At 43.1% G+C, this 26,817-nt stretch overlaps 2 protein-coding genes across 2 annotated transcripts in view; one reads left to right on the forward strand and one right to left on the reverse strand.

Moving 5' to 3' along the window:
- On the reverse strand, window positions 1-19,923 carry LOC308300799 (extracellular calcium-sensing receptor-like; the record flags this gene model as incomplete). Its single annotated transcript, XM_080744698.1, has 10 exons — window positions 1-841; window positions 4,790-4,826; window positions 5,147-5,270; window positions 5,915-6,142; window positions 7,595-7,873; window positions 8,918-9,124; window positions 10,225-10,494; window positions 13,437-13,523; window positions 16,677-16,971; window positions 19,760-19,923. The coding sequence occupies 10 exons, from the start codon at window positions 19,921-19,923 to the stop codon at window positions 1-3; spliced, it is 2,532 nt and encodes an 843-aa protein (XP_080600824.1).
- Window positions 19,922-26,817, forward strand: part of LOC308300800 (toll-like receptor 13) — a gene marked incomplete at both ends in the record, with an annotated part of 9,226 nt that continues 2,330 nt past the window's right edge. The window contains one exon of the mRNA XM_080744699.1: window positions 19,922-19,965. Coding sequence (XP_080600825.1) covers window positions 19,922-19,965 — 44 coding nt within the window. The remainder of the gene's footprint in view (window positions 19,966-26,817) is intronic.

Raw genomic sequence — 26,817 nt, forward strand, 5'->3', positions numbered from 1 at the left:
CTATGTCTTGGTGTTACTGCGACCCATGATGGACTTCTTAGTGTTCCTCTCTGGTTTCAAAAGCATTATATAACACTTTGGTCCAAACAGCGCCACCAATAGACCAAAACTAGATGCTAAAATGGCAAACACCTCCACTACGTCTGCATATTTTCCTGGGGAGCTGATATATGCCGGGACGAAGGCTATCCACACGGCACAGAAGATCAACATGCTGAACGTGATCAACTTGGCTTCGTTGAAGTTGTCTGGGAGATTCCTCGCCATGAACGCCAGGACGAAGCTGAGGAGAGCCAGTAAACCAATGTAACCCAGTAACACTGCAAAACCAACCGTCGACCCCACGTCACACTCATAGACTATCTTATCACTGTTGTACTGTGTGTTCTTGTGAGGAGTCGGTGAGGCGGACACGAGCCACGATATACATATTACCGCCTGGACGGAGGTGAGAGCCAGGACGGTTCCTCTCTGCTGCACGGCACCGAACAACTTCATGATGTCCGCGGCGCCGGGCTTGGAGGCCCTGAACACGGCCAACACCACCATAGTCTTTACCAGGATGCACGAGACACAGAGCACAAAGCTGATCCCGAACGCCGCCTGCCTCAGCTGGCACGTCCAGAGCCGGGGACGTCCGATGAACAGCAGCGAGCACAAGAAGCACAGCTTGAGGGACATCAAGATTTGGAAGCTGAGTTCTGAGTTGTTGGCGCGCACCACGGGCGTGTCCCGATGGCACACGAAGATTGCCATGACGACGGCACAGGTGAGCGTGCCCAGCAGCGAGATGGTCGTCAGGGAGATCCCCAGGGCCTCGTGGTAGGAGAGGAACTCCAGGCTCTTGGGGACACAGTGGTCACGCTGGAGACTGGACCAGAAGTCCTCTGGACAACTGGTGCACTCTGTAGAGTCTGACAAAGAGAAGAAGATCAAACCAATTTAGACCTGAGGCGGGTTTTAAAAATGCAGTCTAACATAATCCTAACATATCGGCCGGACTACACCAATACCTTTCACGCGCGTCTGTGGCAGCAGCAGCCAATCAGAAGAGGGGGTGGGGCTAGTTAAACCAATTAAGCTGAAGGACTCTTAATCAAGTCATATGACACCACCCACATGTATGTACGACAAACAGTTTAAGAGATATAGATGCACTTCCTGTTTGGCGAAGGGCACTTCCTGTTTGGTGAAGGAAGCACCAATTAAGGTTAAGGACTCTTAGTCATGTGATATGACACCACCCAGACGTCTGTATGACAAACGGTTCATGAGATATAGAGGCACTTCCTGTTTGGCGAGGGGCACTTCCTGTTTGGCGAAGGAAGCACCAATTAAGGTTAAGGACTCTTAATCATATCATATGACACAACCCACATGTATGTACGATAAACGGTTCGTGAGATATAGAGGCACTTCCTGTTTGGCGAAGGGCACTTCCTGTTTGGCGAAGGAAGCACCAATTAAGGTTAAGGACTCTTCATCATGTGATATGACACCACCCAGACGTCTGTACGACAAAAAGTTCATGAGATATATAGGCACTTCCTGTTTGGCGAAGGGCACTTCCTGTTTGGCGAAGGAAGCACCAATTAAGGTTAAGGACTCTTAATCATGTGATATGACACCACCCAGACATCTGTACGACAAACGGTTCATGAGATATAGAGGCACTTCCTGTTTGGCGAGGGGCACTTCCTGTTTGGCGAAGGAAGCACCAATTAAGGTTAAGGACTCTTAATCAAGTCATATGACACAACCCACGCGTCTGTACGACAAACGGTTCATGAGATATAGAGGCACTTCCTGTTTGGCGAGGGGCACTTCCTGTTTGGCGAAGGAAGCACCAATTAACTCATCCAGTGCCAAAACCGAAAAAGTTCGGTTTTTTAAAACGTATTAAGAAATGCCAAAACCGAATAAATTCGGTTTTTGAAAAAAAAAAAAAAAAACATTTTTTTTTTGAAGATTTAAAAAAAAAAATTTTTTTTTTTGGACCCCATCAAATCTAGTGAACATGATTTCAATCGCGATTTTGCATGTTTAACCCCCATACAACCCCCATACAACTCAGGTAGCAGACCTCCAAGCTCACAACAGTGTAAAACATAATGGCTATTATCTCAAGAATGCCTGAACGGATTTCCAATCGGATTTTTTTGTTTGAAAGCTGTGAACAAACTGCACAAATCCACTCCAATGCAATCCAGGATTGCATTGGATTTTTTAGAGCTCATTCTTCTCTGTTTTTTTCCCATGCATGAGGTGTGCAAGGTTTAATCATGGCTAAGTTGACGAAAATAAGGCTTCTAAAATGCTTGGTAGCCAATAGCTAACTTCAAGCTAACTTCATCCTCTTCCTGTACATGCACAAAGGAAAGTGTTCAGGCAAGTCATGGCTGCAGGGCTTCTGCATATACCAGCATATCTCTATGGGATTTTCTCTGGCACCTGGGGCACCCTCTAGTGGTTAACGGGTGGCACTAAAAGAGTTAAGGTTAAGGACTCTTAATCAAGTCATATGACACAACCCACGCGTCTGTACGACAAACGGTTCATGAGATATAGAGGCACTTCCTGTTTGGCGAAGGGCACTTCCTGTTTGGCGAAGGAAGCACCAATTAAGGTTAAGGACTCTTAATCAAGGTGATTGACACAACCCACGCGTCTATACGACAAACGGTTCATGAGATATAGAGGCACTTCCTGTTTGGCGAAGGGCACTTCCTGTTTGGCGAAGGAAGCACCAATTAAGGTTAAGGACTCTTAATCAAGGTGATTGACACAACCCACGCGTCTATACGACAAACGGTTCATGAGATATAGAGGCACTTCCTGTTTGGTGAGGGGCACTTCCTGTTTGGCAAAAGATATAGAGGCACTTCCTGTTTGGCGAAGGGCACTTCCTGTTTGGCGAAGGAAGCGCCAATTAAGGTTAAGGACTCTTAATCAAGTCATTTGACACCAGCCACGAGTCTGTACGACAAACGGTTCATGAGTTATAGAGGCACTTCCTGTTTGGCGAAGGGCACTTCCTGTTTGGCGAAGGAAGCGCCAATTAAGGTTAACGACTCTTAATCAAGTCATATGACACCAGCCACGAATCTGTACGACAAACGGTTCATGAGTTATAGAGGCACTTCCTGTTTGGCGACGGGCACTTCCTGTTTGGCGAAGGAAGCGCCAATTAAAGTTAAGGACTCTTAATCAAGTCATTTGACACCAGCCACGAGTCTGTACGACAAACGGTTCATGAGTTATAGAGGCACTTCCTGTTTGGCGAAGGAAGTTTGACACATCGCCACGGTCACGCCGTTTCACGTAAACTCACGATTTTGATAACTTCATTGTCTCGTGTACGCTACGCGAATTCGAAGTTGATCCGATTAACGCCCTAGGAGGAGTGCCACCCGTGAAAACCGAAAATGCGCCAAAACACCACTAAAGCCAAGAGACTTTTTTGTGAGTCCGGACATGATACAGCTGTGTACCGATTTTCGTACTTATGGGTGAAACCGTACAGTGGGGCTGTTGCGTTGAAATTTTGTAGGGGGCGCTGTTGCGCCATTAGGCCACGCCCCCTTTTTTATTTTTTATACGTAATATTTTGCCACTTGTGATGTGCTAGCAAAGTTGCGCAACTGTTGGAGTACGTTTCGCGGCTCAAAAACGCGATTTACTTTCGGGAAAATAATAAGAATAATCTTTGCAATTACAATAAGGTCCTCTCACACTGTGTGTGCTCGGGCCTTAGTGATCTCACACACTGTGTGTGCTCGGGCCCTAATGACACCACCCACAAGTCTGTATGACAAACGGTTGATGAGTTATAGACAAATAAAGTTTTAGCCAATCAGAAGAGGGGGTGGGGCTAAGGTAAACCAAATAAGCTGAAGGACTCTGAAACAAGTCAATTGACACCACCTACAAGTCTGTACGACAAACAGTTGACGAGATAAAGCAAAATAAAGTTTCGGCCAATCAGAAGAGGGGACGGAGCTAAGTTAAACCAAAACAAGTCAAATGACAACACCCGCAAGTTTGTACGACAAACGGTTGACGAGATGAAGCCAAATAAAGTTTCGGCCAATCAGAAGAGGGGGTGGGGTTAAGTTAAACCAATTAAGGTGACAGACTCATAATCAAGTCAAATGACACCACCCACAAGTTTGTACGACCGGACATGATACAGGTGTGTACCGATTTTACATGTAGGTGTAGGATTACATGTAGGTGAAACCGCATAGTGGGGATGCACCGTTGAAATTTTGTAGGGGGCGCTGTTGAGCCATTAGGCAACGCCCCCTTTATTTTTAATTTTTTTAAATACGTAATTCTTCGCCACTTGTGATGTGCATGCAAAGTTGCACAACTTTTGGAGTACGGTTGGCGCCTCAGAAACGCGATTCATTCGGCGGAAGAAGAAGAAGAAGAATCTTTACAATTACAATAGGGTCCTCACACCACTGTGTGGTGCTCGGGCCCTAAAAAAGTCCAACACTGACGCTTTGTGCTGCTTTTGCCGCTACTTTCGATGCTTTTGTGTGATTTTATGTGACACTCTGTCGAGGTGCCAACTTGTATTTTATGCACAAGTACTGTGCGCCAGTAGAGCGCGCCACAAGGTGTTTGTATTTATCTCTTTGGCTATTGATGATGTCCGTGCGCCATACTAGCGTCATGTCCAAGGGGTGTACTTGTACATCAAGCTGCCTCGCACTACAGAAACAGGAGATAGGCTCCTGCCCTATGGGCCTCATGGCTCGTCAAGGCTACTTACTTTACTTACTTACTATCGATGGTGACTTCACCTGAATACTGACTGGCTATGGGCATGAACACACGCAACAGATACGCCAATCTAATGGCATCACTAGGAATGCTGGTCCCTCATTGGCTGTTAATGTACCATCAATGCTGGTCACTGATTGGCTAAACACAGACAGATAACTACCTAACGCAGCCGAACGCAGTACCTGCGCGCTCTGCTGGCGCAAGTAAAACGTTAACGTTAAAAAATATGGAGATAGGTGGTTTGAAACATATACAAGAGGCTTTCCATGTCTGAATTGGTTAAATGCACAGACAAGTACAGTATTCGCCTCAACACAAGATACCCTACAGTACATACGTCAGGTGAACCTACCAGTCTCATTGCTGATCTCTCCCTCAGAGCACGCGATGCAGTCGAAGCAGCAGACGGGTTGTCCTTTCCTTCTGGCCAGGCGGGTTCCAGGGGAACAGCTCTCACTGCACACTGACCGAGGAGGCTACGGAGGACATGTACTATGATCAATATGTCTGTGCACAGACCAAATGTGTTTGTGGCAAGACTTAGGTTTTTAATTATTTTACATTATAATGTTCTTATTTTGATCATAAGTCCAAACTAGACTACACTCTGCGCCTCACGCTCAAGCAGGCCACACATGGCCTACTTGTGTGCAAGCAGAGCGCGCCACGAGGTGTGCGCTGCTGGCCTCATGTCAAGGCCTCATGTCAATCACACAACGCCTCGCGGTGCGAGGCATTGTGTGCTTGTAGATCGGCTGTTTTCACAACTTTAAATCTTTTTTTAACTGATAAATACAAAACAAACATTTTTGGACCCGACAAGGTTTCCACCCGACAACAACAAAATATAACTCATGTAATTGTCCCACTGGCTTGTCACTTGTCATGATCTGAAATGACAAATCTTTGAGTAGCAACAGCGCTCTCTCTATAGTGCGCAATGAGGGCCTCTCCAACTCTTTTTCCCGGGCTGAATCAGGGGCCTAGCATGTCCCTGCTGTTACTGGTCATATTTGAAAAAAAAAGACTATGATCAAAAGCAGTCCATAACTAATTTACATTCACATGATGAGCTCAACATGATAAACAGGAGATGTTATGTTAGAAAGCTGGAAGTGACCTTGTTGTTTTCAAAGTTCCATAAGATTCTGTCTTCGTCGAGGAAGAGTTCTTCACCTGTGGAGGCGGACATCTTGAAGACGCCCACGTTCTTGACCTTTGCGCTTCCGTCGGGGAGCCACACCCAATTGATGACATCACAGATGGGCGTGGCTTCGCTGTTCCCGTCAAATACTACTTGATCGCCGAATGATGTGGTGAAGTTGATCTTCTCCATGTAATGCACAAGCTAGAAATGATGATGAATAGCATTACGAAGAGAAGGGACTTTTAAAAACCCTTCACAAGATACACGCAATAGTGATACAGACACTACGCTCTATTTGAACTATTTAAAAATGTTTTGAAAGGCAAAGAAGTTTGGGGATAAATGGCAGGGCATGGACAAAAATACAGCTCTACATCTTAACCCTTTACAACACAATTTAAACATAATTTGTCCTAAACTTCTGTGCATTGGGGAATGGGCATCCCCGATAGAGATGCATCCTACTAAATGTGGGCTTCATAGAAAGTGTTACCCTATTTTTCTTCATGCTACCGGTAGTAGCAGTGTCATATTTGTATTAATTATGACTTGTGTGTTCATATTGTAATAGCAATTTCTTTTTTTTTAACTATATTTGTTTATTTTATGTGTACCGTATAGGAAGACTAGCCGGCTGCCATGGCATCTGGCACTGCTAATATGGGGATCCTTAATAAAATACAAATTTAATCAAATTACAGTATCATTCAAAATTAAATCCAACATGAAACCCTAGTAAACAGCTTATTAAAGGAATGCGACCAAATTATTTTGGTCGCATTCCTAAGAAAAATAAATGAATTGTACCCCATTGATTCCAGCGCATTTTGATCCCCATCCGGAATCAATCAGGGTTAATTTATTGAAATCAAATTATTGTCCTAGGAATGTGACAAATACAAAAGAAAAATTATTTTGAACTTAAGCCTCCATGGCATGAGTATGTTAGGGTTAGGGAAAAAAAGAATTTGCGACAACGCCCTCTAGGGGCCAAAGAATGCCAGCGCATCTCTCATAGGCGAGCGCTTTAGCTTCCAGGACTTCAGCTTCCAGGACCTGACGTGCTCACGTTTATGCACGGCATGGAAATGTCCCGGATGAAGATGCTAACAGAATGGCTATTCCCATTTTGTCATCTAAAAGATCATTTTTGGGCGATTTCGCCGTAAATAAACCTCCCTCCGCTTTCCTAAAACACAAAAAAGAGATATAAGCCTTTAAAGATGCGGTCTTTCATTGGATTAGGCGGAGATTGGCGATTGCGTTCGCAAATTACGGCCGGCTGGGACGTTGTTAGCTTTCGGCTAGTAGCTACAAAAATCAAGCCAGGCTTCAGAAGGCCTCTTATCATTTTATTCATGTAATTAAATAAAGCCGGACTACTTCGGGATCGGCACACTCGTGTACTCATCGGAAGCGGCGCCGAACATCGGGTGAACATTGGGGAGCTCAAAAATGTATTTTAAACCATTTTTAATGGAATATATCGTCGGACAGAGTAGAACGGCTAGCTGGCTAGCGGCTAGCGAGCCAGGACCACCCACGACTCTACAAGCAGCTCGGGGTAAGTGAATTAATAAAAAAAAGATTGTATTGGATTGAAATAAAGCCGAACTAGTTCGGGATCGGCACCAGATGAGTTAATATCCCAACCTGCCATGGCTGGACTGTGTGCAGACTGGCACAGCTGTGCCTGGTGAAGGGCCCTCTCCCGGGCACACACTGCAGGGTGTCGTGGAGGGCGTGGGCCAGGGCGTAGACGGCCTTGTACACGTTGTACACCGTCCTGAGCTCAGACACGTCCGACAGGGGACTCTCTGCCGGTCCTCCAAGGACCTCTCGTCCAGTGCACACCCGTCCACCAGCATCCAGCCACTCTGACGGAAGGGGTGCAAATTTGCACCCAAACGTGTGCTCCCAAAACTGCCTCACCTGAAGAAAAGGAAATTAAGACCTAAACCCCCAAAATAGTCTCGCGTGGCCAGACTGTTGCCTCCGCGATTTGGTCAAATGCTCCCGGCATACAGTCTGGTAAAGGGAAATAGAAACGATGAGTGCGAGATGAAGCGGAAGTGAAGCCCCCTCGTCACTTCCGTTTCAGTCTCACATCGCACACATTTATCATTACCCAAATAAAAATCATATACGGTAAGCATGTTTAGCTTGCTGCTTAGCAGAAATGACATTTTAAAATATATTTTCTTGAACGGTAATGCCTGTTTCCATTACTCGCCTTTAGGGAGCTGCTGTTCCAGACTCTATATAGCATTCAGAGATTGTGGAATAGTTGTCTGGCTACGCGAGACTACCCCCAAAAGGACTTTTTTTTAATTGATTACTCATTCCATGGAGACTTCAATATTATTATAATTTGATTATAGTTCATTTAACCCCATTGATTCTGGATGGACAGATGTCAATCCGGAATCAATGGGGGTACATAGTAATATATATTTTTATCTTAGGAATGGGACAAAAACTAAAAAAATATATATAACTCAAGTCTCCATGGCGTGACTAATCAATATGAAAACAAGCCATTTTGGGGCTGAACTACTCCTAGCTTTTTAATGAATACAATGTAATTTTATCCAATTTGTATATTAGAGTATGTTAATACAATATAACTTACACAATGGGGTGGTTGTTTTTGTCTACCTGCTCTTATATAGAAACATTTAGATTGTGTCAAAGTTTGTGTCTCACCTAGACACAGGATATCTGACACAGATTTTGAACTGACGGTCAAGATTCACTTTATCTAGCTATCTATTTGCTCAATGGTAAACATTTAAACACTTTTGCAGGAAACTGGGTTCAGATTCGGGGTACAAGAGGAAAGCTAAACGGTGTAGCTTTCTTTAAACAGGAATATAATACCTATATAATACCTTGTGAATGTTTGAAAACAGACATCAGATTGAACTTGCGGATTAAATAAAATGATAACATTGAAATTAAACAGAAAAGTCTCACTATGATATTTTCCTGGCTGTTTTCCAGGTCATTTTCAGGGTGTATGTTCATCAAGAAGTCCTGGAGGCCTGCTATCTCCCCCCGGCGGAAGGCCAGTCCCAGGCTGCCTGTCAGGTAGGGCTGGTAGCGAGCAGCCTCCAGGTTTGGGTCTGGTATCCAGCAAACGTCAGCGATCCACTGCACACCGGTCAGCTGCTGCTTTACCACCTGTTGATTCGTCATCATTAACAACAACAAGAAATAGAAGATCTATAAGTTCATACATAGCGTGTCACTTTGTGCAGCACAAAACGAAAGGAAACTTGACTTCGGACCATTATGTCCCCTTTAATAATACCAATTTGTATTGTGTTTTATATCATTTTTACCGTCGATTTTTACCGTTGATTCGTCCACTTTAGAACGAGGTTACAACAGTTTGCAAGCATTGGGCATTCGTGGAATGAGCACCACAGCCAAACGTGTGGGTAGTGCCGACCCAAAATTTGCCAACATCCAATCATTATTTATCTATCCACATCTCAAAAATGACGTAATCTATCAGTCAAGTTCTCCAAAAAATGACGTAATCTATCAGTCAAGTTCTCCTCAAAAATGACGTAATCTTTCGGTCAAGTTCTCCTCAAAAATGACGTAAGACACTGCTTTTGTACCCACAGTACAAATGCAGGGCCCTTAGCCAATGAGTTGCAGCCAAAGGGTATAGATCTTTGTGCCCATACATGGTATTACATGCGAGCCCACACTGTTTCGTAGGAACAGTATTTATAGTTATTTTGTGTAATTGATGCTAAGCCAAATATGTTTCTTTACGTTTAGTTTAGTTTTTTGTATAAGACATACCGGTATAGCAATGTTCACAAGTTTTCTACTCATTTTTGCTCTTTTGTGTAAAAACATTTTGTTTGTTTAAAGTCATCTATTGCTTTTCAAATACTGTAAATGTAATCTTCACTTCAATATAACACATTTCAGATTCCTTATAATTACGAGTTCCTAAACCAGGGTTCCCCAATTAGTTTTCCCCAAGGGCCAAATTATGTCTAGGGTACCAAGCCGAGGGCCACAAGCCCACATCATTGCAGGGGGCGACGGATGATGAAGCAGGGAAACTTGGAGATACGAGGTTTCTGCCCGACAGTGACGATTTACTTTGTTGGCCGCTCAGCCCCCAAAATGGAACAAAGGCAGACATTTTATTTTAATTTTTTTCCTAATGGCCGGCCTGGACCGGCCGGGAATGAGCCGGCCGTTCGGGAGTTGTCTCGCTTTTCCCAATGGCCAGCACGTCCCTGACAACAACCGACCTCGTCCATGAGTTTGACCACGTGCACGCCGTACACGATGACCACCACCACGCGGGCCGAGGACGTCTTCATCATGGAGACGATGCGCGCCAGCGTGGCGGGGTCGCTGTCCCAGGGCATGAGCTGGGCGTAGGCCAGGCAGCCCAGCCCCGAGCGGGACAGCTCGCTCTGGAAGATCTGGGCCACGTCGTGGCCGTAGGAGTCATCGCTGTACAGCAGCCCCACCCAGGTCCAGCCCAGCCGCCGCATGATCTGCAGGATGGCCAGGACCTGGTTTGAATGGAGACCCATGAAAACCCGGGATAGCATCTGTGTCATTTTAGATTTCTTTAGATATCTAAAAATAAAATAGCAGATCTACAAGCTCATAGTGAGTCACTTCGTGCAGCACTATGCACTATTAGGCCAGGGGCCAATACTGATACAGGTACCACCCAAGATGACCGTACTTTTTTTACATTTTTATCTTCCTACATGTCTCTAGTTTATATTTTGGTATGATAACCCTTTCTGAGAAGTACCTTAATTGATGTTATCACCCGCTAGAGTCGGCATGTCACATTAACTTTACTATACAGGGAAAACAAGCAAAAAATTCATCTGCTTTAAGTAGCATATGAGGGGTCAAATTAGGGGTGTTTTATGATTGTGCAAAAAGAAAAAAAAAAACATTCCTTGGGCTAAAACGGCCCCCTCAAAATCACTTTTCATCACTAAACCATAGTCGTTTTTAGCCCAAGGAATGTTTTTTCGTGCAAAACAGATACTTGCAATGGATTCAGAATCATGAAAAATTCCTAGTTTGACCCATCATATGCTACTTAAAGCAGTTTCTTTTTTACCTTTTTTTTTCCCTGTATAGTGAAGTTATTGGGACACCGACTCTAGCGGGTGATAACATCAATTAAGCTACTTCTCAGAAAGGGTTATCATACCAAAACATAAACTCATACAAAACATAAACTAGAGACATGTAGGAAGAATGTAAAAAAAAACATACGGTCATCTTGGGTGGTACCAATTTGTGAATGTATCAGTATTGGCCCCTGTCCTATATGGCATAAGTCAGTGTGAGAGACAGGAAGATAATATACAGTATACTGTATATATATATATATATATATATATATATATATATATATATATATATATATATTTTATCTAGTCAACTAAAGTCCCCTCACAACTGTATGCTTATTGTTTGATGTATCATCTTAATGTTGGCACGCTGACTATCAAGAAAATACAAACGTGGAACTTCATGTCAAAAGGATTGCCGACCCCTGCACTAGAGGGAGGTGTTTGTCAAATTCAAATGGTGGAACATGCACATTACAACTAATTCTCAATTGTTTCCATGATGAAAAAAAATATATATTTTTTCAAACATCTTCCAAAATGATGAAAATAGCAGACCTACAAGCTCACAACGTGTACAGCTTGTGAGCTTGTAGGTCGTCTATTTTCACTGTCAATTTAAACGTTTTAAGTATAACGTTGTCAAATATGTCAGTAATTTCTTTGTACATTTAGGTTATGTGTCACATATCTGCCATGTGCAACTTCAAAGCCTACGAGCCAAACAGAAATGTAACTGTCAACGACAAAAACACAATCAAATCGCTATATAATCACAATAATTTTAGTGACAATTAATCGCTGCGTAAAATCATAATCAGTCATAATTGTGACAGCCCTACCCGGTTCTAAAGAAGAACATGTACTACTTATAAAGGTTCACCTGGATGCTTTTATTAAACCTCACAACCCCTTATAGTCTAGTAGCCAGAAAATGAACCCGGACATTTTGAGTACCCTGAAGTTTTATGTTAGAAATGTTGAGTATGGGTCCCCAGCAGTTAAAAACTGCCGGATGCTAACTTGCATATGTTGGTCAATTTTCATAATTAGCATAATTAGCTTTAATTAGCATAATCACCTATAATAATGAAAAATATGTCAAAAACTGATTGGCCGATTTGAACAATATTGGAGTGGTTTTGGGGGTTATTGAGGATGCTGAATCCATTTGTGACATTTTCTAAATTCAAAATGGCCGTTTTAAACCGGAAAGGGCCATATACCAACTTAAATTGGGATGATTTTGATACTTTTTTGTTGATTTTCCAAATGATGAAGTGACTATTTTTGATAGGCTATTGTGGCAGTCATTGTTCTAATAATTTGTGTGGATTGTCTATATTTTGCTTTTGAAATGCAGATAATCTATAAGCATATAAATAACCACATTTATAATTTAATTCATAATCAAAATCAACAAAAAAGTATCAAAATCATCCCAATTTAAGTTGGTATATGGCCATTTCCGGTTTAAAACGGCCATTTTGAATTTAGAAAATGTCACAAATGGATTCAGCATCCTCAATAACCCCCCAAACCACTCCAATATTGTTCAAATCGTCCAATCAGTTTTTGACATATTTTCCATTATTATAGGTGATTATGTTAATTTAATCTAATTATGCTAATTATGAAAATTGCCCAACATATGCAAGTTAGCATCCGGCAGTTTCTAACTGCTGGGGACCCATACTCAACATTTCTAACATAAAACTTTAGGGTACTCAAAATGTCCGGGTTCACAATGGGGCTCTATGGGCTGGCTACTGGACTATTAACCCATGTCCAAAACTGGTACTTTTCAGGATAAAAAAAAAAAAAAAAAAAGAAAAGTAGCAAAACTAGCAGCGTTTCGAGCTTGTAGATCTGCTACTTATTAATTATTTTGGGTGACGCAGTATTATGAACACATAGGCAGTTTATTAAAATAAAGAAAAGAAAGACAAAGAAGATTGATTGATTGAATACTTCATTAGACCAGGCCATGGTTTTCAAACCTTTTTGACTCAGGGCACCCCTGTAAATAAACCTTTTTCCATCCAAGGCACCCCACAATTTTTTGAATTTTGAAGAAATATCTGTTTCCATCTGAACATAACTTTCTACTTGACGTTTAACCACCCCCAGCTCACAACGCGTTGTGACACGTTGTAAGCTTGTAGATCAGCTATTTCTGGATGAGGAGAATTGTGGGTAGATGGAAAAAGAACTCATCGGTGCAAATCGCTTCTGTTTTACGAAGCATAGTGAAGTGATACTGATGAATTCCAAATATCAGATAATTCTGCAGCACCCCTGGACTGGCATCACGACACCTACTTTGGGAGATTTTAGAGAACATGTAGGTTCACCTGGATGTTGTTACTGATGCTGGTCCTGAAGAAGGACGGGTGCTGGTTCCGGTCGTTCAGACAGGAACACAAGGCCCAGTAACTTATCTGGAAAATAAAAGACACAACATCTGTTCTGCCTACATAGCCTTATATCGTCTTTTGATGGTATAACCTTTAATTGACTGCAGATTGAAACAGGAATAAACAATCCGATCTTATCAGGAATTTATTTCAATGACAACAATGCGTTGAGAATTGCGCACAGGGATTCACAGAACCAGGGGACATGTGGTGGTGTTGTTGTTGTTGCTGTTGTTGTGCACATGCTGTACCAGCCTGACTCATGGCCTTAGAATGTCTCTGGGGCCCAGCTGGATGAGTCAAACCTATAGATCTCAGGTGCATTGCACTGTTCAGCTCACAATGCTCTGCCCGCAGGTAAACATGTTAGGGTGGAACCTCATAACCCCTAACTACTAACTAGGGATGGAGCTCATTACTTTTTATTGATAACTAGAAGCTGCCAGCGTCTAGTCGGCGACCTGGCCAACTCGGGAACGATGTAAATAGGGAATGAATGCCCCGCCCTTTAATGCAAACCCCATTATACCTGTTGTCATAGGACCCGTTTTGACCATCTGTTTGCCTGTGTCCATTTATGCCCATATATGGAGATATCTGTTATCTGTCTGTCTGTCTGTCTGTCTGTCAGCGTCCATTTTATGTCCATATATGGAGATCACTGCAGATATAGTTCTGGGTCCATTGTATGCCCATATATGCCCATATATGGAGATATCTGTCTATTTGCGTCCATTTCATGCCCATATATGGAGATCTCTGTATCTGTCTGTCTGTGTCCCTTTATGCCCGTATATGGAGATCTTTGTGATTCTGCGTAAATTTTATGCCCATATATGCCATTTGCGTCCATTTTATGCCCATTTATGGAGATCTCTGTATCCGTCTGTCTGTGTCCCTTTATGCCCTTTTATGCCCATATATGCTATATATGGAGATATTCAGAGATTTTTTGTTGACTCATGTGGCGTACGTGATGTCAGAGCCTTTTATGAGTGATGTCACAATGAGTCAGCGCTTGGGCCGATTTCCTCCGGAACAGCCTGATGTCAACGATCAGCTCCGCATAAGGATATTCTGAACGTTTCGGGCCGGTTTCGGAAAACCGCGCGTCGGGTCGGGTCGAGGCCCGGCACTGCACTCCGTGCCGCGGCGGGGAACGCGCGTGCCGAATCTGAAGCCGGTGGGACGAACGGTTCTCGAGATACGCGGATTACAGACACACAGACAGACAGACAGACAGACACACACGCAGAGACTTCTCGCATTTATAGATAGATGAGCACCTTATTGATCCTGGAGCCCGCTATTGAGCGTTTTCTAATATTTTGTGGAAGGACGTGAGATGACAAATTCAGAACATAACTGGTATCTTTTTTTTGTATTGGCCAGTTGTTGTTACTGTGAGTTTGTGGCTGACCACCATCTATGAAGATGACAATTGACAAAAGTAACAAATATCATTAAAACAATCATTCATTAGTGTGCAATAAGTGTTAAATAGCTTTAGATTATGAAAAGTACTGTAATCATTTCTTGATCGCATCTTGTCTTGATTGTTTAAACATGACATCATGGGCCGCTATGCTCGTTAACAAGCTTGATAAGCCCAAAGCTTATTGATGCCGGGTACTCAATAAATCTGTTATCGGGTTATCAAGCTACCCTTGTTTAGGGCTCCATCCCTAACTCTAACCCATGTCCAAAAAGTTGCAAAACTAACAGATCTACAAGCACCACATTTTGAGCTTGTGGATCTGTTACTTTGTGTGATGTTAGTAAGATCAAGTGGGTATTAATTTAAAAAAAAAAGACAAAAAGAAGATTTCTGCCAGACAGCAACGCTATACTTTGTACATCATGCTGTATTGGATAAATAACAAAATCAACAGAAGTAAGCAGTATTCAAATTAGGTTTGGTTATGTTAGGATTGATTGATTGAACACTTCATTAGACAGATGTTTAAACAGCACGGTGGTACAGTAACAGTAAGATATTTAGGTCAAAAGGACAACACAAACAAAAATATGAGTCCTGGGGACTTATTGGTTTCCATTGTGATACTATATGTAAAGCCAGGGTCGTACAGAGAATGTCAGCAGGAGCTGAAATTTCTAAATGGGCCATTTTGTGAAAACATCGAAGCAACGTGTCGTGCTGCAAGCTATTTTCGGTGCTTGATACCACACTGAACTAAGCATTATCAAGTCAATATACTGGACATGTGTTGTAAGGGCATGGATTTCTACACAGAGAGGACAATTCTTTCAACATAAGACGCTGTGTTCAAGTTCAGGAGAGTTTGGACAAGGCAATTCTCTTGAATGCCGCCTTCAGATATGGTCTGGGGAGGGAACCTTTTACAGATGGATAAAAGGGTACTCAAGCCCCCTATTTGATGCCTATGTGTACACGTGGCTTTATAAGGCATGGTAAAAAGGCATCTCCTCCAGTAATAAACCTACCATAGACACCCGGTACAGACAGACCCAACACAACCTACCTTGGGCACCTGCAGACCCAACACAACCTACCATGGGCACCCTGTACAGACAGACCCAACACAACCTACCATGGGCACCCTGTACAGACAGACCCAACACAACCTACCATGGGCACCCTGTACAGACAGACCCAACACAACCTACCTTGGGCACCCTGTACAGACAGACCCAACACAACCTACCTTGGGCACCCTGTACAGACAGACCCAACACAACCTACCATGGGCAGCCTGTACAGACAGACCCAACACAACCTACCTTGGGCACCCTGTACAGACAGACCCAACACAACCTACCATGGGCACCCTGTACAGACAGACCCAACACAACCTATCATAGGCACCCTGTACAGACAGACCCAACACAACCTATCATAGGCACCCTGTACAGACAGACCCAACACAACCTACCATGGGCACCCTGTACAGACAGACCCAACACAACCTACCATGGGCACCCTGTACAGACAGACCCAACACAACCTACCATGGGCACCCTGTACAGACAGACCCAACACAGCCTACCATGGGCACCCTGTACAGACAGACCCAACACAACCTACCATGGGCACCCTGTACAGACAGACCCAACACAACCTACCATGGGCACCCTGTGCAGGCCCAACACAACCTACCATGGGCACCCTGTACAGACAGACCCAACACAACCTACCATGGGCACCCTGTACAGGCCCAGCACACTGGAGATGGCCACAGTGTTTCTGGAGGTGTCGGGACCCACGATGGCGAGCACCGGAGGGGATCCCGCGCAGCTCTCGTCCAATCGGAAGTGCTGCTCTCCCCCGCTGGCCAATGACAGCGCGGCCTGGAAGCCCACGCCCAGCGAGTAGCAGGTGTCGTAGACGCTGTAGCCCAGCGTGACGTTGGGAAGCAGCCGGGGGTTGGCGTTGATCTCGGCCACGGCGAACGCCATGGTCTGAGCCCACTTGAAGCCGTCGATGTCAAAACTACAACACACAAAGACTAGGCTGTAATAACCTCTAGAACATACATGGGCAACTGGCGGCCCAGGGGCCACATGCGGCCCCCACCTTCACTTAATGCGGCCCACAGGTTAATACCAGAATGCTGATTGATATGTTATTGATTTCAGCTGTTACAATTCCAAACATAACCTGCTTTCATTCTGTCAGCTTAATGACTAGTAGTATTAAAACATATTTTTTGTTCATGTCCAATGTATTTGTATTTAAGTTCATAAAGTTAACGTGAGTATATAACTAAATGCATTTGAAATTAAATCAAAATGTTACATTTCAGGATTACAATTAAAAAATAACAAAAAAATAATTCAGGATTCCAATTCAAAAGAAGCAAAAATAGCAGATCTACAAGCTCAAAACGCATCGCAGCTTCTTTTGTATGAGATACTAGAATGACGTAGGACATGCGTAGGAAATGTGGCCCTCTGGAGTGAAGGTGGAAATATAGTGGCCCTCGCCATCATCAAAGTTGCCCACCCCTGCTCTAGAAACTACAACACACAAAGACCAGGCTGTAATAACCTCTAGAAACTACAACACACAATGACCAGGCTGTAATAACCTCTAGAAACTACAACACACAAAGACCAGGCTGTAATAACCTCTAGAAACTACAACACACAAAGACCAGGCTGTAATAACCTCTAGAAACTACAACACACAAAGACCAGGCTGTAATAACCTCTAGAAACTACAACACACAAAGACCAGGCTGTAATAACCTCTAGAAACTACAACACACAAAGACTATAGGCTGTATTAACCTCTAGAAACTACAACACACAAAGACTATAGGCTGTATTAACCTCTAGAAACTACAACACACAAAGACTAGGCTGTGATAACCTCCGCTATTCATGTTTGTAGAACAGCTCTGTCTCAAAAGAAATCATAGAACATTGTGCAAAAAAACATTGGAAGCAGCAGATGCCATAGCATCTCAAATCATCACTGACTGCGGACATTTCACTGAAGCAACTCTTGACTTCAGAAAGGTGATTAATACTTTAAGACGTTACAGCAGCACAGTGTAAACACACAAACAAAAAAAAACTACAAGACAACAGGAATCCACAGACATTGGACACAATCACAAAAGACCAGGATCGACAAATACATGAGGGAGAGAGTTCTTGTAAGTGCTTGTTATACAGTCTGATGGTGATGGCAGTTGGCAAGAAAGAGAGTCTGTATCGCACCGTCTGCATTTTCGGAGGGAGAGTGAGCCTCTGGCTGAAGGTGCTCACCCTGTCCTGCAGATCACCATAGAGAGGATGGGAGGGGTTAACCATGATGGAGTTCAGTTTGTCCCTAAAAAAGCTTTACAGATAAATCCTTGTTTAGAGTGGCCTTGTGTTGTAATATTTTGAGATGTGGATTTTTGATTTTCATGAGCTGTATGCCATTAAAAAAAAAGGTTTTGAATACCGTATAGGGTTAGATGTAGATCAGCTATTGTCGGTGAAAGGATTGTAGAAAAGGAAGCAGGCCAAGTGAAAATACTGTAGAAAAGATTAAAGTGTAAACAAAAAAAGCAACCGTATACAATATGTATTAGTGGGTCCCTGCTTCATCTCTCTCTGCTAAGGGGTCCTTGACCTGGAAAAAAAAAAAAAAAAAAAAAAATGGAAGACGCCTGATATAGTACTTCAGCTAATCATAATGGTAGCCAGCCATATCATCAACACCAGGTGCCTGTTGTCTTGCTTCCTTATTGTATTTGTGATACTCACATTTCTTAATTAAGTACCAATCCTGCAACGCAGAAACAAGTAACAAGTAAAAGTGCGGAATTCTGAATTTACTTGAGTAGAAGTGCAACAATATTGGTATAAAAATCTAGTTTGTATAAAATATATAAAAAATGTTTTTAAAGGTAGCCAATCTATACAAGCTCAAGATGCATTGTGAGCTTCTGGAAATATACACGTGTGTCAAGTCAAGTTTTCAAATAACGGGGTAAAAGTACAATATTTGCCTCAGTGTTGCAGACCCCCATCTGAAAAGATTTTGTTCCAGGGACCCAGAGAAAGAAAGATTTGAGTTACAAATATATATGCCTACATTTATATACATTTTCATATACTTTTTTCAAATAAATATTTTTTGGAATATTCAAAAGTATAAAATAATTAAGTGGTTGAAATGTAAAAGTGCCACACAGATGCTTTCCCGGACCCGGTCTCTCTCTCCACCCCTGGTGATATACTCACTCAATCACCCGTGACAGACTCTGGTGATATACTCTACTCACTCACCCGTGGCAGACTCTGGTGATATACTCACTCACTCACCCGTGGCAGACTCTGGTGATATACTCTACTCACTCACCCGTGGCAGACTCTGGTGATATACTCACTCACTCACCTGTGGCAGACTCTGGTGATATACTCACTCAATCACCCGTGGCAGACTCTGGTGATATACTCTACTCACTCACCCGTGGCAGACTCTGTGATATACTCACTCAATCACCTGTGGCAGACTCTGGTGATATACTAGTACTCACCCGTGGCAGACTCTGTGATATACTCACTCACTCACCCGTGGCAGACTCTGGTGATATACTCACTCACTCACCCGTGGCAGACTCTGGTGATATACTCACTCACCCGTGGCAGACTCTGGTGATATACTCACTCACTCACCCGTGGCAGACTCTGGTGATATACTCACTCACTCACCCGTGGCAGACTCTGGTGATATACTCACTCACTCACCCGTGGCAGACTCTGGTGATATACTCACTCACCCATGGCAGACGGGGTCCTGCGGCTCCGAGGTGAAGGACAGCTGGGGGAACACGGGGATGTTGTGGATGGGGAACATGCCGCCCAGCACCACGTCCCCCGGCTTGTGCATGGTGTTCAGGTTAAACTGGGCCTGCAACGCACAGGAGGAGGACGACGACGACATGGGACAGAATGCACAGAACCATGCCATCAGGGTCGAGTGCAGGTATGGAAACAGGCGCATGTCTGTGGAAGCCCTCATCACTGCCCTCCTCTGTCTAACGAACGACCCCCCCTCCCCCTTTCTAAGCCCCTTTTGTGTTACGTTATATACACTGTGTGGCCGGCCTCTGCGCCAACGTTATGCCACTACGTAATCTTTCACCATGCAACAGCCCCCAGCATGGCATTATGCAATGTTTCACCAACACCCCTCGGTGCTGTGCCCGTCCCCATGTGCCACCCAATGGCATTATGTAATCTCTCACAAAACCACCCGCCTCCATGGGCAGAGGCAGATGTAGGCCTAGTAGAGTCAGTATGGGCCTACAGTAACTGTACATTAACAATAGGTTCCTGTATCTGTGTGTATTCGCGTTCGTGTGCATGTGTGTGTGAGTGTGTGTGTGTGTGTGTGTGCGTGCGTGCGTGCGTGTGTGCGTGCGTGCGTGCGTGCGTGCGTGCGTGCATGGACGTAGACCTTGCCATAACACTTGCCCCTACACTTTGCCTATGATCCTTTATTATACTGAGCCACTACACTCACTGTCTTTCTATGTGTTTGGTAAACACAAGGTAATTATGTGTTTACCAAGGGGTTCCAGGGGGTCCCCAGCAAAATTAGTCAATGTACAGTAGCATTACAATCATTTTTACCACGGTATTGGCTACTAAATCAACAATAGCAGACCTACAAGTGTCACGAAGCTTGTACAACTGCTATTTTTGATGTTTGGTTTTGAATCATTTTGAAATGATTTAACATGAATCTCCTCTTCTGCTGCTGGGGGTCCCTGGCACAAAACCTTATCAGATGGGGGTCAAAATACATATGATGTTGGGGCTCCTTGGCATGAAAAGGTTTGAGAGCCATTGGCTTTAGAGGCGCGTGAAACGTGAATAAATTCATGAATTATAACCAACTGGAAAGGAATTAATGAAAGACCTGAATGTCTGCAGAGATACAGGGTACTGATTCTTGTTTTAGAATTTTGGACACAATATCTGGCAAAATCTACCTCCCGACCTTCTGGCCTGGTGATAGCATTAGGGTCTATCATGTAAGTGACAGTCTCCCAAATAGCCTCTATAGTTGCGTTTCCATAAAGCCGTTTTTTCTTTTTTTTTTTTGCATTAAGGCTTGTGCGCATAAATCTTATATGGAAACACTTCAAAGTTCGACTGCTTATTTCATGAACTATCTCCCAAGAATTACATTTTATAAGTGGATGGAAACAGGCAAAATGCGCGTTTTCTTTTTTTCGACTTTCTGATGATTCGCTTCCTATTTTCGAAAAAGCTTTATGGAAACGCAACTAATGTCTTAATAGCTGATTGCGACCGTCAGGTTGCAGTTACTATCAAAACGTCCACTGGCTGTCTGTCTGTCTGTCAGTCACATCACATCACGTCACATCACACTTTTGCCTTACTCATGTCTCTGCCACCGTTGCCCCTATCCATGCCAAACTTTGCACACACACTCCTCATTTCTCACATGGCCCTCTTCTAGCGCCACCATGAGGCCGATTCTTGCAAAACACATTTTTGGACACTGCTCCTACAGATTTTGCCCTAAAATCACGCAAAGCGGTACACAGTATCATGTCATGTCATCAACATGGATCTGTCCCATTTCCCATATTCCCTTCTGATTGGCTACCATTGCCTTCTAAAGTTTGTGTATACGACCTGGCGGTCGCTTATCCCCCGATTTAGGGAGTCTTACTGGTCTGCAAGGTCATACAACGTGTCACGATGCAAAAACCTTGTAGGTGAATCTGGGGGGCCTAAACATTAAAATGTTTGAGAAACACTGTCTTCAGAGGCCCAATGATGCAACAGACCAGTTCCAGCGGGCCCTGAAGGGGAAAACATGGCAGAGTGGAGGATTGGGATTGTTGTCAGCTAGTCTAAGTGGTTGAGGTGTGAGATGTAAAACATGGCAGGGTGGAGGAGGATTTGGAGTGTTGTCAGCTAGTTAAAGTGGTTGAGGGAAAAACAAGTGTGAGGCCTCAGGCATCTTCATGTTGCCAGCTCCGCTCCCCACATGAGACACAGTGACAGTCCCTAGGCTGAGTGTCTCTTCTACCAGGCAGCTCCGCTGACAAACACACAAACTAATAGGCATGAGAGGCATTTCATCAGGCGGCGTCTGATAATAAGGATCGCCCAATTAAAATTATGTCCCGACCTGCCCTCGTGGAAATAACTATTTCCATAGACCAGTGGTTAAATTATTTTTTTGGGGGGGTCCCCAGATGATTAACTTAATTTGCAACATTGTATTCTCACTCATCAGTAAACAAAACAAACCTACATAAGGTTTAAGTGTATAGGAGGTATCTGCACATTTCTAAAGTGACAATCTAAGGACTTTTTAATACTAAAATGACAAATTAAACATCGGTCAAATTGTCAAACATTATAGAGGCAGAAATTGTGAAAATAGCAGATCTACATTGAGCATTTACAACGTCTCGCGTTGAGCATGTAGATCTGCTATTTTCACCATAGAACCGTGTTATACAAAATGTAATGCCTCAACTCTTAGTGCTCCTCAGGGTGGGGTGGTCCCCAGTTATAGACACAACAAATATCCTTATCCAAACTTTATGCAGACATCAATCATAATATCAAATCTTGATTAGTAACTTGCGCTTTACTGGCCTCCAGGCATGTGCACGTGATCCTGAGGGGTCCTCTCTATGTTCCCCAGGTTCTATGTTCCCCACCCATCCTCCCCAAAAAAAGGTTCTATGTTCCCCATTCAAACCAAAAAAATGATCTACTGTATGTTCCCCACCAAAAAGAAAAAAAAAAAAAGAATATGTTCCCAACTCAAATGCAGGAAATGGTGGGACATCTGCGCACTAAGAACATGTGGGCAATCTTAATTTAGGTGCTCAGTTGCCCAGGTGCCCACATGTCCCTATAGTGCCCAGATGTCTCCACCCCTAAGTGCCCACTCGTCTAGGTGCCCACATATCCCTAGTGCCCAGATGTCCAGGTGCCCACTCGTCCAGATGCCCAGTCATAACAAAATTGCCCAGATGTCACTAGTGCCCCCGTCCCACTAGTATTCGTAATTTCTCCCCATTATTGTGTGTTTAGAGTTATTAATAATTAGAAACAAATGTTTCCTGCATTTTAAGTTGAGCGGGGAACATAGAACCTTTTTGTGGGGGAAAATGGGGAACATAGAACCTGGGGAACAGGTACGATCCCATGCTGAGTGCCAAGCAGGGAGGTACTTGACCTGGCCGGAGATCGAACCCCCAACCTCCCAGTCTCGGGGCTGACACTCTCACCACAAGGCCACTGAGCTGGTTCACACATGTACATACGTTTTACATACATATGTCTCAGCCACCAGCAGGGCGAAGCCTGCTTTGCCTCGGGGCTCCAAGCAACTGCATACTTTTCTGACTGAAACTGCACTTAACCATGCACGCACGCACGCACACACACGCACACGCACACGCACGCACACGCACAGTCATTGTTTATGGTTCCTCCTCTTTCAATGCTCTGTGTTCTTGTCACTCTTCCATGCCACTTCTCTCTGATGAAAAGTAATATATTTATAGATTAATTGTCAACACTGGAAGGACGACTGTCTGTCACTGAGTTGTAGGAGTTCAGGTAGGATTGGATATTTGACTTCCTTTGCTATGCATGTGTTTATGCTCAAATAAAAGGATATCAGAATCAGCTTTATTGTAACCTCACAGGTTTACAGAAGGTGAAATTAGTTCTCGTATATATTTATCCCAACCTTATCGTTATTTCCATTTAAGGGAAGAAGAGGATTGGGAGGGGTGGGCAAGGGGGAAAGGAGATCAAGCAAGAAAAAACAAGAATAAATAGCAGAATGTATAATTATATACATGATATTCTTATAGGCCTATACATGATACTGTATGCTTATAGCAGCAGATGTATACTGTGCATGATATACTGTACTTATGGGCGTTAGTTAAGGTGCTAGGGGGAAGAACAAAAAGAAAAGCTCAAAAAATACAAGTCAATGCAATATTGTTCTCAAGGTGGATCAAAAATACAAACTCCAGGAACTATAAAGTAACTATGATGTGTGTCTGACAAGTATGTGTGGCTGTATGTAGCCGTGATTGTGTAGAAAACATTTAATCATTAGACACTGTAAGAAACTCGGTTTGCACGTAAACATCTGGACAGACCAGCAGAGTGGCTTTAAGTGACAAGATATATTATGTGTTATGGAAGTTTATATGAGAGTTATACAGTACACAACTTATTTTTTTTATTCTGTAGTGGAGAAAAAATGCATCTGTTTGTTTTAAATATGTTATTGATTTCTCACTTTATATTGGTAGGTAGACATTTTCTTATTGCCTGGAGCATTTTCATGTTGTTCATATAATATCCATGGAAATTAACTAAGCTACAGTATATCTTCTTTAACTTGATGACAGTTAGTCAAGTGAAACCAGAAGTTAATATAGTTCTCTTTTCTATTTATGTGGATGTATGTAAGCACAGTGACAAAGGAAGTTAATATAGTTCTCTTTTCTATGTATGTGGATGTACGGTATGTAGGCACGATAACTGTTTTACATTTGTATTGTCTTCAGATCATCAATGCTGACCAGTGTTGTCAGTGTCCACAGCAGAGTTACTGCACCAAAAGTACCTGACACTTGACCCTGAAGACAGCCATGATGCCACAGACAAGAAGTTGGCTTTGTTTCCTCTTCTTGTTTCTTTCTTTCACTCTTCATCTTAGTCCCACACTGGCTTACACCCTGAATGACTGCACCATTGTTCACTCTGAAAATGTCACTGCTGGTGTTTCAGTCGATTGCCAAGGTCGCTATGGTCGTCGACTCGTTAGCGTACCAGAGGGCATACCCAGAGATGCTATATCATTAACACTCCAATATAATCGCATTCAAAACATAAACAGAACAGATTTTTACCATCTGTCAAATCTCAGAGAATTGGACCTGAGTAATAATATAATAACTCATAGATAGTAGATGATGGTGCTTTTGTCCATTTGTTGGAACTTAGAAAGTTCTCTATATGGACCATAACCAGCTAACAACACTGCCAGACAATATGTTTCAGGGACTGTCTAACCTCTTGGTACTGAGCTTAGATTTTAACAAAATCCAATCCATCAACCCTGCTGCCTTCCAGTTTGTCCCCAGATTACAGGAACTAAGTCTGACATCCAATCAAATTACAGATATCATCGCTGTCTTAAAACTACCACGCTTACAGGTGCTGAACATCTCAACTGATGAGTTAGTGTCTTTTCAGTCAAAGGATCTGCCATTGAACATGTCCTCTGAGCTCAGGGAGTTGAGAGTGTCGTCGTTGTCGATAAAAACATTTAGCATCACAACAGCTGCATTTCCGCATCTTGAAACAATCGACCTGTCAGGCTGTTGTGGTGAAGGATGGGAGTGGGACATACCGGACAAGTATTTTCTCAGGAATATAACTAAGGTCTATTTTGTTGGTCCTATACAACATCAGAAAGTCTCTACAGAGCCTGGACTCACTCAAGTATCTACGGCTGTTTTACATGGTTGAGTGGATAAACAGAGCTCTCTTCAATATTGTTTGCAAAATATCCACCCTGAGAATATCCACCCTTGACCTTAACAGGAACCGAATTAACAACCTAAGTGAAACACTGACACATTGTACTCAGCTAACTAACCTGGATCTATCATATAATGACCTGACTGAATTGTCTAACGATTCAATAAAACAGATGAAACTACTGAGTCACCTTAATTTTGAACACAACCAACTTTCCAAAGTGCCAGACGATATTAAGTATCTCCCCAGGCTTCAAATCCTAAACCTGCGTCACAATAATATTCATGATTTAAACTGCCTAGACTTCTTACATTTAACCAGACTCACACCTTCATCTAGATCGCAACCACATCTCTGAACTCAAACAGTGTGTTTTTCAACATCTTACTGAGTTAAAGGTTCTGACAGTGAATCACAATTTAGTTTGGACGTTTGGCAACACGTTCAAGACCGGTCTACGGAAACTAGAAGTATTGGATTTAAATAAAAATTCCATCCCAATTCTCACCAATGCGGATTTCATGAATCTGAAATCACTCAAGCACTTAGATGTGCAATTTGATGTAATGCATGGGAATAGTTTTGAAGGACTAGATGAACTTGAAACACTTAGTGTAATTTATAATATGCAGAGCCCCAACAAAATGATCTCCTCACCTCCCTTTGATGTATCATTACTGAAGAGCCTGAGGAACTTTACAATACAATTCATTGAGCATCCGTTATCAGTAACAGAATTCAAAGTCATGAAAGAGATGCTCACACATGTGCAACTTTTGGAACACTTTACAGCTGACAATGTCTTTAGTTTCTATAGTCCACTACCAGACAATGACACATTTAACAATGTACCACAGCTGAAGACTCTTGCCTTAAGGAGCAGTAATGTACCATACCTGTACCATGAGATGTTTTACCCGATCCCCAAACTAGAGGTTCAACTCTGACAATAAACTGACGTCTCTGGACTTCCTGGCACGAACCTAGGATTAATAAGAGAAGGATATCACACTGGGCGTGTCCCAGCCGTGGTACCGGGGTATGGCACATGTGCGGTACAATCTGGCCTGCACCTACACTTTGGCTCAGTAGATGGCGGCGTGTAAACATTAAATGGTAGTGTTTGTTTTGTCCTACTTTAAGTGCCTGCTGGGGACTTGCTCTTTGCTCAAATTAAATGTTCTTATGCCACAAAACAAGTAGGCTTATTTGGTGCCCTAATGGGGCTGTTAAGTATGACATCATTTTGTAGGCAGAGGAGCAT

This window comes from Nannobrachium achirus, assembly GCF_963921795.1.
Source record: "Nannobrachium achirus genome assembly, chromosome: 16".
Taxonomy (NCBI): domain Eukaryota; kingdom Metazoa; phylum Chordata; class Actinopteri; order Myctophiformes; family Myctophidae; genus Nannobrachium; species Nannobrachium achirus.